Below are 17103 nucleotides of genomic sequence, written 5' to 3'. Positions count from 1 at the left end.
AATAAGAATTATTTGCAGAGTGCGTGTGAGGAGTATTGGCCTCATTCAACCAATCTACTTCCCCTCTCTTTAGGTTAACGTCACCAAAGCGAACTTCACTCTAAAAGTACCAAAGAGCACGCCCATCATTGAAATATAGGCCCGTTCTCCTTGTCTGCACCTTTCTTATATCCGCCATCTGGACAACGAAGCACGGAATCAATTGACAAGGTAATCATGCATGACCAGGCACGAAAGTTACAGCGGCTGCATTCGATATGAAGCGCGCACACTACAGAGGCTGCACTCGATATCGCGCGATATGCTTCACGCTCGCACTATCACGTAAAGAGCAGCAAGTAGGCACGGCGCATGCTCCGGTATGACCGCTTCATCCCCCACGTAACACCGATTCCGAGTGTCACCAATCCTTTTCTCTATGGTGTCACCTCGAAGAGGTGCCACACGGTAGCCGAGTGGGTAACGTGCTGAGCTCGCACACGCGAAGACGCTGGTTCGAATCACAGCGCCTGCAGCGCTTCTGCCTGCGATCGCTGTATTGCGGGGACTGGGATTCCTACCGGTGTCGTTCCGGACCCTTGCAGACTCCGGCTGTACACTCGGCCGCCGTGTGTGGTGGACAGGGCGAGGTGGCGTGCCTTTTAGGCACAGCATCTCATCTCGCTGTCCCCCGGGCATCCGAATGGTGGATGCCTGTTGCTGCTGGTGTTGATTTTGTACGCATACGGTACAGCGGTAATGAATATAGAAGACGCCGTGCGGCGACTGTGCAAAAGGCGGAAGAGAGTTGAGAAGCGGCATCGTGCCTTTATGGGTCACACCAGGGCAGTACATGTCCGCCTTCTTCCGAAACTAATCAGCGAAGCTGTCTCGAACTTTCCTCTCTCTGTTAGCGTGTTCTGTGTACCTGCAGTAGCGCGTTCATTCCATTTAGGAAACGCTCATTGTAGAAATGCTTCATACTACAGTATTATAAAGTACTTCAGAGAAGAAACGACGCCGAAGAAAGATGCTGCTAAACGAAGTTCAGGATATGAAATTAAGGGGGGGGGGGGGGGGGGGGGGGCTATCAAAATTTCGTCGTTTGTCTGCTTTGGGTGACGTTATCTACTCGCTGCTGCAGTTCGTAATAGTCATCCCGCAACGAAATCTGCAATAATCTAGCCGGTACAACTTATTGCAATCGGCAGAACATTCGGAAAGCGTGAAGACTTGCCAATCGGCTCGGGAGTCAGGATTGATGGAAGATAACGTCCTTTCATTCCGGTCATTAAGGCGGACGCTTTCGATGGAGGTGGAAAGGAAAGATATCAGTGCTCGTTGAAACCTCAGGTGGTCGAAATTCTCGGAGCTCTCCACTACGGCGTCTGTCATAGCTCTTGTCTCTTGTAGCGACGTTACATCAAAACAAACCCAACCAACCAACCTATAAGGAACGTTCGCAGGTTGTATGCTTACGACCTGTCCCTAACTACATGACTGTAGGTGTACATAGTCACACAGAAGGCATGATACTCGCTTGAGCGCTAGTTATGAGTGTGTAAACCAACGTCAGGCTTATTGTTCGCGTTTATCACAGAACTGTTATCTGCCTGCAATGAGCCTAACTGCTCCGAAGCCGCTCCCCAGCTGTAGCCGATAGGGAAAATGTTCGGTGACGCTACTTCCCTAGAAATGAGCGAGCTAAAACAGGGCTTCAATAAAGCATCGTGCTGGGCTAGTTCATTAATCATACTCAGTAAGAAGACAGCGCAGAAAACAACCTCAACCCAAATAAAATCAGTTGATAGCAGCGTTCTTCTGTGTTGTGTGCTCATCTACGGTTGTATTTTTTCGCTGTCCTCTTACCGAGTATACGACAGGGCGCAGAAGCAGTTTCGAGCGCGGAACAACATGCTTAATGAAATTCACATGTAGGATCGAATAAAGTCGTCGACGGCGCAAAAATAGTATTCAGGCCCTTTCTTTTTACGCTGCACTCGCTAAGTACTAATCTTTATAAACTAACCTAGCTTATCACGTTAATACACGCTACAAGGTAATAGTTATAGAGAAGTTATATCACACAGGCGGAGGAGTACAATGACATATACCTGCGTTTCGATTCAGGGAACACTGGTACGCTTCTCCGACAAAGCAACTAAACTCCCTCCCTTTAATGCGCTGCGTCTCGAACACTAGCCCTTCGCAATGGCAAAACATTCTGGCAAAATTGGCACCCCAGGTATTAAACGACAATCGAAGAAGAGGGGGGGGGGGGGGGGGGGGGTCTTTATCAAACTTAGCTACGGCGGGTGCACCCCCTACAGCCTTTCGTGTACCTGTCAATCACCTGACGCTATGGCATTTTCGCGTATAACTCATAACAGCGAGAAACTTACCGTGTGGAATTCCCGGGGTGACGACGGTGAGCTTCGCTCCCAGGATCCTCTCCTGTAGCTGCGATTTTGCAGGGGTGATTCTGGTCATCTTGTGCCCGGCCCGACTGGAGCTCTTGTCTGCACAGGGTACGGGTGTTCAGAGATTGTCTTTAGCGCATGAAGGAGAGGGCTATGTTTCATAAGCGCAAACTGATACGTATGAAACTTAGCTTTCTCGATGTCTTTGATACCAATGATCAAACAACGTTCATAATTTTCTTATCACACCATAAAGTGCAAGTCAGCGTCGAATATGCCATTTTCGTGATATTATGGAATTCGGTTTAAAAGATGGTCACAATCACTGAAAAGGGTAGTTAGTATTGAGTGCTAAATAATTGAAAGCTCGAAGCTTTGACGATAGAGGGACATTTACGCTCCACCTCAAAGATATCACGCGATAGCGGCCTGTGGCCCAGTGGTGTATACCAGTGGAGTGCTTCCGCATTGAGAGAAATCGACGTAGGCACACAGTTCGCATTGCGAAAGCTGCTTGGAGACTTGGAACGCGGAGGCTCCATCTGTCTCCGCAACGACGTAGCAGGTCTCTATTAGTTCCGGTGGCTGCCCCATGCCAGCGCCTATTTTTAGAACACATTTTTTCGTAAAACAGGGGTAGCGATACCTTTTCGACTGAACGAGCTGTGTACGTTATCAAAGTCATGAAATAAAGGGGAACTTCGCATGATTCAGGGCAGATCCCTTTGTTTTAAGTGTTAGCTCATATGTCCACTTTAAGACATACCAGTTAAGCAAAATTTTGTATTATCACCTGCAATAACAGCATTGCGAAGGCCACACGGCACCATAGAGATATTGTTTTATTAGAAACGTGGAAAAGTTCTTAACGTGTGCAAATCGGTGGCACGCGGTAAGCGAATCTCATACAATAATCGGCGTAAAGCCGCTAAATAACGCCGCACGTTGGCGAGCTGAGCGCACGTGCATTAAGAAAATGTCATTCTAATGTGTTGGTATCCCCTGATGCAATGCATGATGCTAAAATCAACGCGTGCATCGCAGAGACATTCGAGCTCGTCATTCCGAGGAATTAACGCCATTGCCAAGAAGTATCTGTGGTTAATGGAGTTACACAGCATTATGCCGAAAAGATAGTGGCGAGGTGCTAGATGTATTAAAGGAATACGTCTACTTACGACGGATTGTGGCCGCAGATCTAGGCCACGAAACGTACGTAAATAACTAGAATTACAATGGGATGAGTATTTTCGGAAAGTACCATCGGACCATGAATGACTAATCATCAGCAGTGGCGTAAATACGCGAACATTTCAGATGGTACTCGTAGGTTACCATTTTATTTTGTCGTGCTTTTTTTTTTTGTAAGTAAATCAGATGGAATAAGTTAAATGAGAACGTCGTTAGCTTTTGGTTTGGTTTGGTTTGAGGGATTTAACGTCCCAGAGCGACTCGGGCTATGAGAGACGCCATAGTAGAGGACTCCGGAAATTTAGACCACCTGGGGTTCTTTAACGTGCACTGACATCGCACAGCACACGGGCGCCTTGCTTTTCGCCTCCATCGAAAAGCGGCCGCGAGGCCTGGATTAGATCCCGCGTCCTTGGGAACAGTAGTCGAGCGCCGTAACCACTGCGCCACCCCGGCGGTGTGGAGGTTTGCCATTGGGCACAGTAAAAAAAGGCAGCAGAGGTGTGGAAGAAAAAGGAATGTAGACTGGTTTCGCTTTAAAAAAAAAAATTGAAAAACAATTTGATGAAGCGATGATCAAGTGGCTGCTTGCGGTAGTCCATTCGAGGTCAGACAGCAGGTCTATACATTCCTCAGAAAACGTTGTCGCACAGACGCCGTAACTGCCAGTCCACAACAAGTCTCATATCACATAATTTGGCACAGCGCCACAATAAGGGCACTTGTCAGCGCTCGCAGGTTTCGTTGCTTCGCCTGATATTATGAAAGTTTTAAGTGCGTACTTTCAGCGCGCAAACCAAACCAAGTTTTTATTATTTTTGTTTCGTTCACTTCCAATGCAGTTTTACTATTACTTTTACCGGTTCGTTGCTCTTTCTTTACTTTCATTGAGACGCGCTTCGTGTGTACATTGCTCCTAAATCACATACTGATACGTGGCAACAAGTTTAGGTCAAGAAAACAGCGGCTGATGATTGTGTGAATGTTCTGGCAAGCGCCAACCTTCTCTTAGCCCAACTACCGTTGCTACACCTTCGTCTTTCTTCTGTATCACTGACTGTTCACAGTCTTTTTCAACGTCCAGCGACGCAGGGCATATATGTAACAATATTTTGCAGAACTTTATTTTGATTTATTTACTCTTACGAACTCTATCGCATCAGCCTGTCGAAACTGCTCTGACACGCTTCATTTATTCTCTATATAAAGATTTCCACAAAATAAAATGGCTTCTCGTATGATAGTGCAGACGCTTAAAGCGCCGAAACTTCGTTTTCCTCTGCTGTGTTTTACGACAGACAACGTTGAAGACACTGGCAGATCATGAGAATTTGTTTTGAAGTTTGTGAAATATACATTAAATAAAAATAAATAATTGGTTCACAGGAAGGGAAAGGCGCAGTATCTGACACACTTGTGTCTGTGGATACCTGAACCGCACCGTAAGGGAAGGGAGGAAGGTGGAAAATAAAGTGGAAAGAGAGAAAGAGGAGCCGTAGTGGAGAGCTACGGAGTAATTTCGACCACCTGGGGATCTTTAACGTGCGCTGACATCGCACAGCACACGGACGCCTCTTCGTTTCGCCAGAGTCTCTGGTTTCGCCTCCACCGAAACGCAGCCGCCGAGGTCGAGTTCGAACCCGGGTATTCCGGACAGTAGTCGGGCGTCTTACCACTGTACCACCCCGGCGGGGCAATTGTGAAATATACATTGAGAAAAACAATTGTGTGCTGGTTTAACTTTGGTTTGGTGAATACTGAAGGGAAGAGAAAGCTTCAAGTGCATGGCTAGCTCTTTGCCAAGCTTGGATAAAACATATTGCGAGACATTGTTTCATTTTGTTTCATCTTTATTCATTCCGATGAAAACACTGTGATGGTCCGTAAAGTAGTGTGTCTTGGTGGTTACTAGGCCTATGCTATGGTTCTACGCAACGGGATTTCTTTGAAGGACAAGGTCTACACTCTCTCCCAACAGCGTAATAATGCTTGGTGGTGGTGCGTGACACTGGTTTTTACTTTGAAGTTACCTTGACAAATACTGCGCCTTCCCTTTCTTACTAACTAATTTACAATTGAAGTAAATGAGGTAGAGCCGATTTTCGAGTAGAACTAAAGTTAACCTTCAAGTGACCTTGACCTAATGAAGTGTAGATTTTTTTTTTTTTTAAGCAAGATTGCCACAAGGCATATTATAGAAACTCATGTAACTTATTTTCGGTAAGGAACCGGAGCAGGCTCCCACTTTTGCCGTTGTCGGTGAGCCATTTAGAGAAGTCCTCTTCCCTTGTGGTTAGTCACACCAGCTGCAGAAGTGGATGTTCGCTACCTGCTGTGGACTTGTGCAGGGACAAGGGCATCAAGGACACAGATTCTGCGCGAAGTGGGTTTGGTTTGGTTTGGTTTGTGGGGTTTAACGTCCTAAAGCGACTGAGGCTATGAGAGACGCCGTAGTGGAGGACTCCAGAAATTTCGACCACCTGGGGATCTTTAACGTGCGCTAACGTCGCACAGCACACGGACGCCTCTTCGTTTCGCCTCCATCGAAACGCAGCCGCCGAGGTCGGGTTCGAACCCGGGTATTCCGGAATACCCGGGTTCGACACGGGTTATGCCGGCCTAATGTCGCGGCGGCACTCTTGGTGTCCGGGGGATGGGGAAGTGGGACGTAGGGAGGGGGGGGGGGGGGATCGTCTTGGCCCGCACAAAGCAAACAGCCCGGTGAACGTCGGCAGGTCGGTAGTCCGGTGTGCAGCCTCCGGTGCAGCAGCGCTTATGGGTGTTCCAGGCGAAGCCTAGTGCTGCGCCTCTGCGAGGCACAGGGAGGACTGCTGATTACAGCAGGACGCCACGGCGATTGGGGCAACCGCCGCAGCAGGAGGAGACCGCGATAGACTGCTGCCAAGGCAGCAGCGCGGCGGGTGGCGCTGAGGAGGCCGTCCATAGCGCGCCGAGGCCCGCGAGCAGGGAGCCCAAGGGAAGCTGTGTCGCTGGAGAATCCGGGCGGCAGCAGGGAGGACCGCTAATATACCTCTGCCGTGGCAGAGGTGCGGCGGGTGACGCTGGAGAAGCCGCTGGCAAGGCGGCGCGTCAAGGGCCGTGAGCACAAGGCCCACGGGAATGCTGGCGAAGCAGCGGGGGGATCGCAGGAGCGGCAGGGGACGCGGGTGCTCAGGGCCCGCGGACCGTGAAATCCGCGGGAGACTGGCAGTGGCCAGCAGGGCTGTGCCCACGGAGGAGCTGCAGTGGGCCGCCGCAGTAGCCAAGAGGCCGGTCCAACGCAGGGGCGCGCCGCAAACGTGGAGGCGACGAGGGGGGTACCGGGGGGAAATTCAGCGCCACCCTCAACCAGCCACCTTCGCCCTCGCTCTTGATCACGTTCTACGTGACGCTGGCGGTAACACAGGACGTTCCACGTCCGCCGCTTGGTTGAGGGTGGCGCTGGTGAACACTCTCAAGGTTAGTATACAGACAACATTAATACCCGAGAAAGTAGCAGGGGGGACAGCGGCCGATGTAGTTCAGTTGGAAGAGCACCGGACGCGATATTCGGAGGTCGTGGGTTCGGTCCCCACCATCGGCACGTTGTTTCTTCTTCTACTTTGTGCTTAATTATCTTTCCCCTAACAGATTACATTACTAATTTCTGTGATTGTCTAAGCAAACATTAAAAAAAAATAGACATAAAAGTATTATTCCCGACGCTTTCCTTGGCCTCGCCGACTGTTGGCTTCTTTCCTTCATATATATATATATATATATATATATATATATATATATATATATATATATATATATATAAACAGGATGTCACACAACTTTCCCGATTATCTATTTTATTTCAACAGTTTCGGACGGTGGACCGTCCTTCTTCAAGGTAGAATTGAGAATCATGAAATAAAGATCCGATGGCAAAGAAACGGTACTGTAGTTAAATCAGTGGCTGAGAGTGCTTCCTGTCGATTTTTAAATAAACACGAAAACGAAAATAGGCGCAACAAGCTCATATTGAGTGACAGAATAATAAGTATACTTCGTTATTTCCGTTATTCTCAATTCTACCTTGAAGAAGGACGGTCCACCGTCCGAAACTGTTGAAATAAAATAGATAATCGGGAAAGTTATATATATATGTATATATACATATATATATATATATATATATATATATATATATATATATATATATATATATATATATATATATATATATATATATATATATATATATATATATATATATATATATATATATATATATATATATATATATATTGTAGGGGGGTGTTTATTCAGTCGACGCAGATGGATCCAGCTGCTCGGGAAGAACTCGGAGCGGGGCGTCAGGCGTAGCGAATCGCAAAGATAACGACCAACTTCTTCGTTCTTGAGAGCGCCAGCACGCGACGCCATGTTAGTAGCTATAACGATGAAGATTACCACACTAATATATACTAATACCTCACTAATATTAAAATGCTATGCTTCACAGATTGCTGAGTATTTAGCCAACATGTTTTCAGTTTCCTTCCGTACAAGCGATTTACCTTTTGACTGGAAAGTAGCACGTGTAGTGCCTATTCACAAATCAGGTGATCGATCAATACTATCCAATTACCGTCCTGTATCAATAACTAGCAGCTGTTGCAAAATTATAAAACACATTCTGGCGGGTATCGTTAGGGATTTTCTCAGTGACAAAAACATTTTATCACCTTTCCAACATGGATTCCGAAAAGGAATGTCAACAGTTACCCAACTTGTGTCAACTGTTCATGAATTATCCTCTGCCCTTGACAATTCCGGCCAAATGGACATATTGTTCTTGGATTTTGCCAAAGCCTTCGATACGGTCCCACACAATAAACTTATTCATAAATTAGAGCTCATATGTCTTCCACAATATATAGTTCAATAGATAGAGGCATACTTGGAAAAGAGGAGTCAGTTTGTTGAGGTGAATGGTGCCATTTCCGAATCACTGTGTCACTTCGGGTGTACCGCAGGGAAGCGTGTTGGGTCCATTACTGTTTCTTATATATATAAATGATTTGCTATTTCAAATTCTGTATCCATACGATTATTTGCAGATGATTGCATAGTGTGTAAGCAGATAAGGGAAACTTCTGATCATGGTATTCTTCAATCCTCTTTGACAGCTATTGACAAATGGTGTGTGGAATGCAGCATGAAACTTAATGTCAAGAAAACTGTACTTCTACGTGTAACAAGGAAAACATTTTAGCCCATTTACTTATATTCCCTACAAGGCTCCAATATTAAAGAAGTAGCAAGCCATAAGTATTTAGGGCTGACACTTACCAATCAATTGGACTGGTCACCGCATATCTCACAAATTTGTTCTTCGGCGTTCTCGACACTCTGCTCCCTAAAACGCAAACTTAATCGCGCCACCTCTAATATCAAACTTTTGGCATACAACACATTCATCCGAACTAAGCTCGAGTACGCCTCTATCTTTTGGGACCCTCACACAAAAAAGAACATAACTGCTCTTGAAATGATACAAAGGAAAGCAGTCAGGTTTATTTTCCACAAGTACAGCAGATCTGATTCTCCCACACAGCTGATGATGACATCCCGCTCCTTTCAGTCCGCCGCAAAATGAACAGAATTTTGTTTCTTCGTAAGATTCTGTCACAGGAAGTTAATATTCCATTACCTAACTTTGTCCAACCTTCTACTGCCAGACGAACACGACACACTAGGGAACATATGCTGCAACCTGTCTTTGCCCGAACAAATTCATTTAAGTACAGTTTTTTCCCACGGACCATCTCTGATCGGAATTTGCTTCCAGAATTTCTTTTCCAAAGCAGTAATTTTAACAAGGCACTGGAAGGTCATTTGTTTGGTTAGGCTGCTCAACTTTTCAGTACTTTATATCTGTTTCCTTTGTTCATGCCGAATTGTGCTGTGTGTTATTGCCTATTTTTATTTGTTAGACTGTCAAATTGTTTAATAATTACTATTACTATTATGATTCCTTTTTTCTCGCCGAATTGTAGTGTGTATTGTATTTTTTGTTTTTTCTGTGTGTGATTGTTACCTGGTATGCCCCTCCTGCTTGGGCCATAAGGCCTGCAGTATTATGAAATAAATATATATATATATATATATATATATATATATATATATATATATATATATATATATATATATATATATATATATATATATATATATATATATATATATATATATATATATATATATATACAGACTTCTATGGTAAGCGATAACACATCTTATAGAGAAGGTAAAAAGTGCGCCATGGAATGCCTTGATCATCATTGGTCAGAGGCTGATCAGGTTACACCTGAGTAACGTGATTGCCTTTTAGTTGCTATCAATGATGCGGCCAAACACGAGCGGCTTTCATGCACATATATAGCATGAAAGGCTAGCTAGACCGCGATGGCATTCGTCCCCGACGTCACTTTCTTTAAAGTTGTTCACGCTATAGCTTCGGATGCTCCATTAAGCAAAACAAATATCAATAGTAGATGCGCACTTCTGAAGATGACTTGGACTAAACAGCTTCGCCTGTAGCCTCCAGGCCCAGATATGTTGCCAAGCATTTCACTCAGAGCTCGAAAAGACGCAGTGACGTCACCGACGGTCGTAGAGTTAGTTTAATACATGCCGGGAAGGTCTGGCATGTTGGGCCCGCCGCCAGTCTCAAAGAAGATGAAGTCCTGCGCAAAGTCGCAGTGCATGGGAAGAGAAATGAGTAGACGGCAAAGGAAATGAACGTGAAGAGCCACTTTATCTTTACAGTCGCACTCTACGGTAGCACACCAATGCACAGAAGAGTAGTAGTAGTAAGCGGTTCTTTATTATAATAGAATAAAATAAAAATAATAAAGGAAAGAAAAGATTTTTGCTGCCCCGGTATCTGCTATCGAAATAAGCTGAAGCACCTGAACTGGGGCATACAGAAAAGGTCCCGCGACCCGTTGTAGGTTGCCTATTTGGTGGCTGCTTTGTGAGCCATCTGGTTTCGACAAGACTCGTCTTCATCACGTATCTGAAGAAGAGAAGCCAGGTTGCTTCTAGGCACCCACAGAGGCAAAGTTCACTTTTATCAGCAGTAGGATACTGAGTTGGGCGAGTTAGTTGTAATTAATTTTGGATGGAAAAACAGCGCAAAGGAGCGTCCTTCGTTACTTTTATCTCTTTTACTATGAATACAAGTTAAATCGTCCTCTTTGTAGGCAAGTCTACCGAGTACCTTAAACCATGTGAAAGATCAGTACAATATTTGCCAGAAGTTTACACGCCAGAGACTTTCTTTTAAGGCGAGTAGTCGGGCTACTGCATCACTCTTGTAATCCTTACTCGTTAGTCGTTAGCCGGACCAAAAATGTATTCACTTTCTGGAATTTGCAATTCTACAAGTACATCACAAAACATCACAAATACATCAAATACATCACAAAACAAGTGCATGCTTTGGAAGCACACACTTCGGGCTACAAACGTTTCACAAAGACTACGGCTTTATTCCGTTACCCAAAGCAAAGAGCGAAAAAATTGTAGTTAAGCGATTTTATTATTTACAGATAATGACAAAAGTGAGTTGCTTCGTGTTAAATGCTCCTATTTCATTAGGAATCATACAGGTTCATTTCAAGTTTTACCGGCGTTCCATCTTCGTGCCATTCTTTCTGGCGTCTACTCCCTTTGTGTAAGTCTTTTACCCCCGTTCAAGCTCATAATTACCCTCACTTTACTTTACCAGACTCTGCATAAAATCAGAGTGCATTAAATCGGCATTATTTTACCCAGGAGACGTATTTGTGGCCGCCTTTTTGACCGAAGTGAAATGCCAAAAAAAAAAAAAAACGAAGAAAAAGGGCACGGGGGATACTCACTATAAGGAAGAGGGCACCGAGCAGCACGGCTTTAATCTTCACGTCCAAGTCGATGGGGAAGGTCACCGTGAAGTTATCAATGTCCGTGAGAGCCTCACGAAACACACCGGTCCAGTTCTTTGATATGAAGCCAACTTTTGTGCGCCCGTCCTTGGTGAAGATTTCGAAGACCACGTCGTTGCATAGACAGGACGACGTGAGAAAGGGGCCCTGAATCTGGAGCACCACATTCTTGCTGCTGTCCAGCACCGAAAAGTACGGGAAGATGATGGAGAACTCCTGCCGGATCCAACCGATGATGGTTCCCGGTGGAGCGTGGACCTCCATCTCCTGCGTGCAAGAGCAGTTCTTGCTTTTTCGAGTCCTCCTAACGCTCTGGTATGAAAAATGCTTAGTGCGAAGTCGGCATTTTACGAGGCCTATCTCACCATCCCCTGCGTCATGAGACCACATGTAATGACCGAACCGGTAGGCGCAGCCAACTCAGGAAGCGTGAGATCGGAGTCCAACCTTGGATCCCCAATTAGACATGCTACTTCAAGGCGACGTTGGCACGTTTCAACGGCTTAATTAAAGCGGGCTTTATATACATGTCGCTTCTGGTAACTTGGGCAGCATATACCGCGGTCTTCTTCAAGATCATTTTTCTCTCATTCAACACAAACTATTGACCCAATATTGGTACTTCTTTGATATTGTAAGGCACAACATAGGACCAGTGCACTGCCAACTAAGTACCAATATTGGGCCGATGGTTTGTGTTGCCTGTTTGTTGGCGGGTGACATGGTCAGGCACTGAATGGCCGGCGATTGCGTTTTCTTATACGTATGTTGTCTTGTGTTTTCTTATACCAAACATTTGTGCAACGTGAGCAGTGACCAACGTGTCACATTGGTTTAGCCGTATAAACTCGAAGAGCACGTCTCAATATAGTTCGTTCGTCGAGATTGAAAACAGCGCTAGGTGCACAAGTACAGGGTTGTCTACTTCTAGCTTAAATATGATCACTACCTTCAAATTAATCTGTGTCGCGTATCTCTTTTTCTTAATGATATAATAATTTCCGCGTCTTACTATTGTTTGTTCATATATTAATTACATTTGTATTTTTTGCCTGTTTCCTTACATTTTATGTATATATTGCACTGTATAGATTTTATGTCCCCTTTACACAATGCCTAATGGGCCTGTAAGGTATTTTCCAATAAAAAAAAATAATTGACTGAACCGCCAGGTCGTACGCAATGGCTCAATGGCGTAGTAGCAAACGGCCCTGTACACAGAAAGGCAAGGCAAGAAACAAAGCTGTCTCGGTCGTCTCTCTTTAGGTCCTTGTGTAGCTGGCGCTGTTTTCTGTCGTTCCTTGTCTTTCAGTCCGTTTTGAAAAGGACAAGTAGCCTGCTTCTTCGTGCAAATGTCATAGACTGAAATATACCAAGCCAAGCGACGTGAACATGAGGAGGAAGTATAACAACATCGTGCTGAAAATCTTCACTGTGCGCTGCGGTCTGCTGAACCTTGTGCTTTCTCTTTACATTTGGAGATAAGCCATGATACTATCTTGGGTGTCTTCAGTGCATCCGTTACCAAGCATGCTCGCGTTCAGAGTGAAAGTCGTGCCTGCAGACAGCAGAAGCAGAGGCAGCTGTCGCAACGAAGGGGCCGGAACAGCCGCATCACTTGGGCGCTGCGGTAGTCGAGCAGCGCCATCTCGAAGGGCCGGCTTTTGCCGCAGCAGCAGCGGCTTGCGAGGTCGCTCTCCTCCACCGCCATGAACACGAACTGGCCCATGGTGTTCTTCACCACGTACTTGTTCTGCTGCTCATACGGCACGAACACTGCGCATGCGAGGCACCGTAAAATCAGGAAATTAAGCGAACCTGTTTTTGCGCTCTCGCACCTTTACGATTTCAATGTTTCACTTCGGTTTCACGTTGTGGCATGTCTCACCTTTTATCGTAGACTCCTACACTTTCAATGCTGTCTCATGTTGGTTTTTGATGCGCAGGAGGGAATAATTATGCATCCAACAATCTCCGGAACGCAATCATATGGAGCTACATCTTGCTTTGCAGACAATGGACATGTCAACCGGAAAGACTCTCGACCCCGCGACGGCCATCATACTACCATACAGCTAGGTTGAGTGCAGATGCCCGATTTTAGCGATTGCTTTACTAAGGATTAGACAAGCGTTTTTTATAGCTGTCGTGTGCGTTCTCGTAATCAATCCCAGTTATTCATTATAGCCAATTTGTTTCAGGTTACACTAGTCGTTTCGTTTCTGAACAACATATAAAAAGAAAGCCTTACTAGACCTATTCGATAAAATTTCCTCAGCGACCGCCGTCGCTGAGGCTGAGTGATGATCTAAAAATAGCGTTACAGCAATCGTCGTTCAAGCTTTCAAGCGATTCAAGCGGTGACTGCGAGGGTGAAATATACCGCGGACACCTCTGTAGAATGAAGCCATCACAGCCCACACATCTGCAGACAAAAAAAAAAGAACCAAGACAAAAAACAAGAACATTTATCACTGTAGGTTGAACATCTGCATGAAAAAAAATGGCGAAGGACGTGCAACATAGGCATGAATCCAAACATCGCATTGCTCTAAGCTGTCTTAAACTTTTAGTATCCTGCCGCTAAAATTCGCAGTCACCGAATTCTTCAATCTTTGGATGAAGCCTGGTTTTGAAATCTTAGCAGCGATTCGAAAGCGAGCCTCAAACGCAATGCTTTAGCGCACATACTTTGCATTCAACGTATTTAAATAAATGGCCTGCAGCGTATTTCTGCGTATTGCAAAACATTTGCCGTGATCGTTGGACGGGGTAAAAAAGCTCAATATTGGCGACATAAAGGGCATTAAATATATCCAGAACAACCAAATAGCTGCCATGTGCGCTCCCTCAGAAAAGGCTGAATTCGCTTCGCACAGGGAAGCGTATAAAGTGTCCTCAACCGTCAAGCTGAGTCCTCTTACCGGGATGCTACGGTTACGACCCCTACATCTCGCACGCTCCCAGTTTTTTAATCGCTCTCAATTTTTACATGTGTGACGTGAAAATTACTTTGTTATGTTTATGCCACAACGTCTCGCTCTGATCTAGTTTATGCCTTGCTATCGAACCTTGAAGCCTGTATCAGGGGCAGGCTAGGTCTGAAGGCATTAATGCTTACTTTTCAGTAACAATAGAAATAGTCGGAACGTATTATCATGTCTAAAAAAACTACAATATAAAATTATCCTAGAAATGAGTGTCAATTGTATCACGAATAACGTAAGTAAAAAATGTGGTGACCAGCAATTTTGTTTTCGCGTACATGTAGTTTCCGCTCGTTTAAATACTAATAACTTAATGTGTGCGTCTAGCATCACACACGTTGTTTATTAGCATATAGTCCCGAGATACCATGTTATGGAACTACCGGTCGTAAGCGATGACCCGACGAATTATCAAAGCCGTACAAACGGGAGTGTGTTGCCACTACTGTATCAGGATTGAAGGGTGCTGGAAGGTTCATTCATATCCTAAGTTCCCAGCGCCTCCAAAGTTTTTCATATTTGGTCTCGTTAAAGTCGCACCATCTCAACGAAAACAGCACGCTAAAAGCTGGACACACACACACACACACACACACACACACACACACACACACACACACACACACACACACACACACACACACACACACACACACACACACACACACACACACACACACACACACACACACACACACACACACACACACACACACACACACACACACACACACACACACACACACACACACACACACACACACACACACACACACACACACACACACACACACACACACACACACACACACACACACACACACACACACACACACACACACGCACACACACACACACACGCACGCACGCACGCACGCAAGCACACACACACACTTCGATGTCATTTGTCTTTTATCCTCTGTCCCAGCATATTTCCACCGTAAAATTCATCAGTGATATCAGCGCTCGGCCATACCACGTGTAAACTATCGCATCCCGACATCAAATGCTCTTGTTTCTTCGCACACAATGCTAACGCCTATAACACCACGTTCTGTAAAGAAGGGGGCTTTTAGCGTCTTCGCATTAAAATGCATCTCCAAAGCTCACTTTCAAGTATCTGCAGCTGCTGGTGTACGAGCAGTTGGTCCACGAAGCGGAGGTACTCCAAACCCGGCGGGCACCCAGGGATGTTCTCCAGGGGCGGGGGTAATCCGGCTGCCAGCACGGGCATCTGCACCGCGATGCCAGGCTGCCCACGCACGACGGGCTGCCCAACCGCGTATGGTTGTCCGACTAAGAGCGGCTGCCCGCCCATCATGGGTTGTCCACCCGGAACTCGAACACTGGTGGTCCCCGCAAACAAGATTTGCGGTTGGCGCTCCCGCGTTTGCTGGATCGAAGCCATTGGTGCCGCAACCTCTTGTTTTTTTCGAATTTATCGGGTTCTTCAGATGTTACCTGCGCAACATGCGTGTATACGTTCGTTGGTTCAGTGGGTGGGCATTGAGAGGTTGAGCGGAGACTCTCGAGTTGGAATAATCTGGTGCTCTGACACCATACAAAGGGACACCACGAGACATAAGCGGAAACATAGAGCTAAGCTTTAGAAAGTCATGACTAGACACTAGTCATGGTCATGCCTGATTGACTTACGTAAGTCATATATGATTCCATAATCATGCACATTGGATCTCCGATCCGACTGACTCATGACAAGTGACTGACCCACATGACATGATATTTATATACTTCTTGTCATTGCACATGACTACCAGTCTCATCTTGTTATGACTTCATATCTCATGTTACACTTTGCTTCCGCGTATTTGCGCAAATTTTTTCGCGAACATTGCCAAGTAAGGTTTTCGCCTTAAAAACTGAGTTGGCAGATCCTGCCAAATCGGCCATGTTACATGGGCGAGCGGCGTCACACGCCATTAGCGCCAATCAGTGCACGACCATGTCACCTGGAAGCTATACAGCGCCACCTGATAAAACCACCTGTAGAGTCACCTGCCAGAGCCGTACCCATAATCTTTCGCTCATAACGCCGCAGCTGACGCCAACGCTGAATATTTTGCATTAAAGGGCCCGTATACCGCAGAGTTCCAAATAAGTTGTTTTTTGATGATTTTTGAAGTCTCCAAAAAACTCAGGCTGTTAGTGATGCCGTAGTGGTGGACTAAGAATAACTTTAGCCACTTGGGGTTCTTTAATGTGCACTGACATCGCTCATTAAACAGATGCCTTAAGTTTCTCTTCCATAGAGAAGTAGCCGCCGAGGCAGGGATCGAACCCGGGTCCTTTGGCTCAATGATCGAGCGCCAATGATAATGAGCCAGTCGACGGGAAACGTAAAAGCATCTACATCAGCTCAAAACGCGTATACACAGGTGCGATAGCCTTTGGTTTAAAACACAGTTCATACTCTGGCTAATATGTAGATCAGGTAGGACGTGGTGACATGTTCATTTCTAATAACCGATAGTGGGATTAAGCGGTAGACATCGTCAGAAAGAAAGGTTAGCCGGGAATGGCAGAGACATATGATTGGATAAAATT

At 45.5% G+C, this 17103-nt stretch overlaps 2 protein-coding genes across 2 annotated transcripts in view; both read right to left on the bottom strand.

Moving 5' to 3' along the window:
* Positions 1-801, bottom strand: part of LOC146182261 (phospholipid-transporting ATPase ABCA3-like) — a 37715-nt gene extending 36914 nt beyond the window's left edge. Inside the window, exon 1 of the mRNA XM_084575921.1 lies at positions 727-801. Coding sequence (XP_084432047.1) covers positions 727-801 — 75 coding nt within the window. The remainder of the gene's footprint in view (positions 1-726) is intronic.
* Positions 802-1660: 859 nt separating this feature from the next.
* On the bottom strand, positions 1661-15993 carry LOC146182260 (phospholipid scramblase 2-like). Its single transcript, XM_084575920.1, has 7 exons — positions 15649-15993; positions 13110-13327; positions 11489-11818; positions 10258-10309; positions 6622-6813; positions 2382-2498; positions 1661-1668 (listed from the first exon to the last, which is right to left on the bottom strand). The coding sequence occupies exons 1-7, from the start codon at positions 15944-15946 to the stop codon at positions 1661-1663; spliced, it is 1215 nt and encodes a 404-aa protein (XP_084432046.1). The 5' UTR covers positions 15947-15993.
* Between the last annotated feature and the right edge of the window lie 1110 nt (positions 15994-17103).

Source organism: Amblyomma maculatum, chromosome 8 (genome assembly GCF_055883805.1).
Source record: "Amblyomma maculatum isolate TAMU_Amacu chromosome 8, ASM5588380v1, whole genome shotgun sequence".
NCBI lineage: Eukaryota > Metazoa > Arthropoda > Arachnida > Ixodida > Ixodidae > Amblyomma > Amblyomma maculatum.
Note: the sequence above shows the minus strand (reverse complement) of the source record. Positions and strands in the feature narration are given on the sequence as shown.

What these genes read in the sequence shown, in the direction of transcription:
- LOC146182260 (XM_084575920.1), bottom strand. Translation starts at nt 15,946, where the DNA reads ATGGCTTCGATCCAGCAAACGCGGGAGCGCCAACCGCAAATCTTGTTT. An exon ending in TCTGCTTCTGCTGTCTGCAG is followed by an intron (nt 11,819 to 13,109) that starts GCACGACTTTCA and finishes TCTTGCACGCAG; the next exon opens with GAGATGGAGGTCCACGCTCC. An exon ending in GCACCTCTGCCACGGCAGAG is followed by an intron (nt 2,499 to 6,621) that starts GTATATTAGCGG and finishes TACCCTGTGCAG; the next exon opens with ACAAGAGCTCCAGTCGGGCC.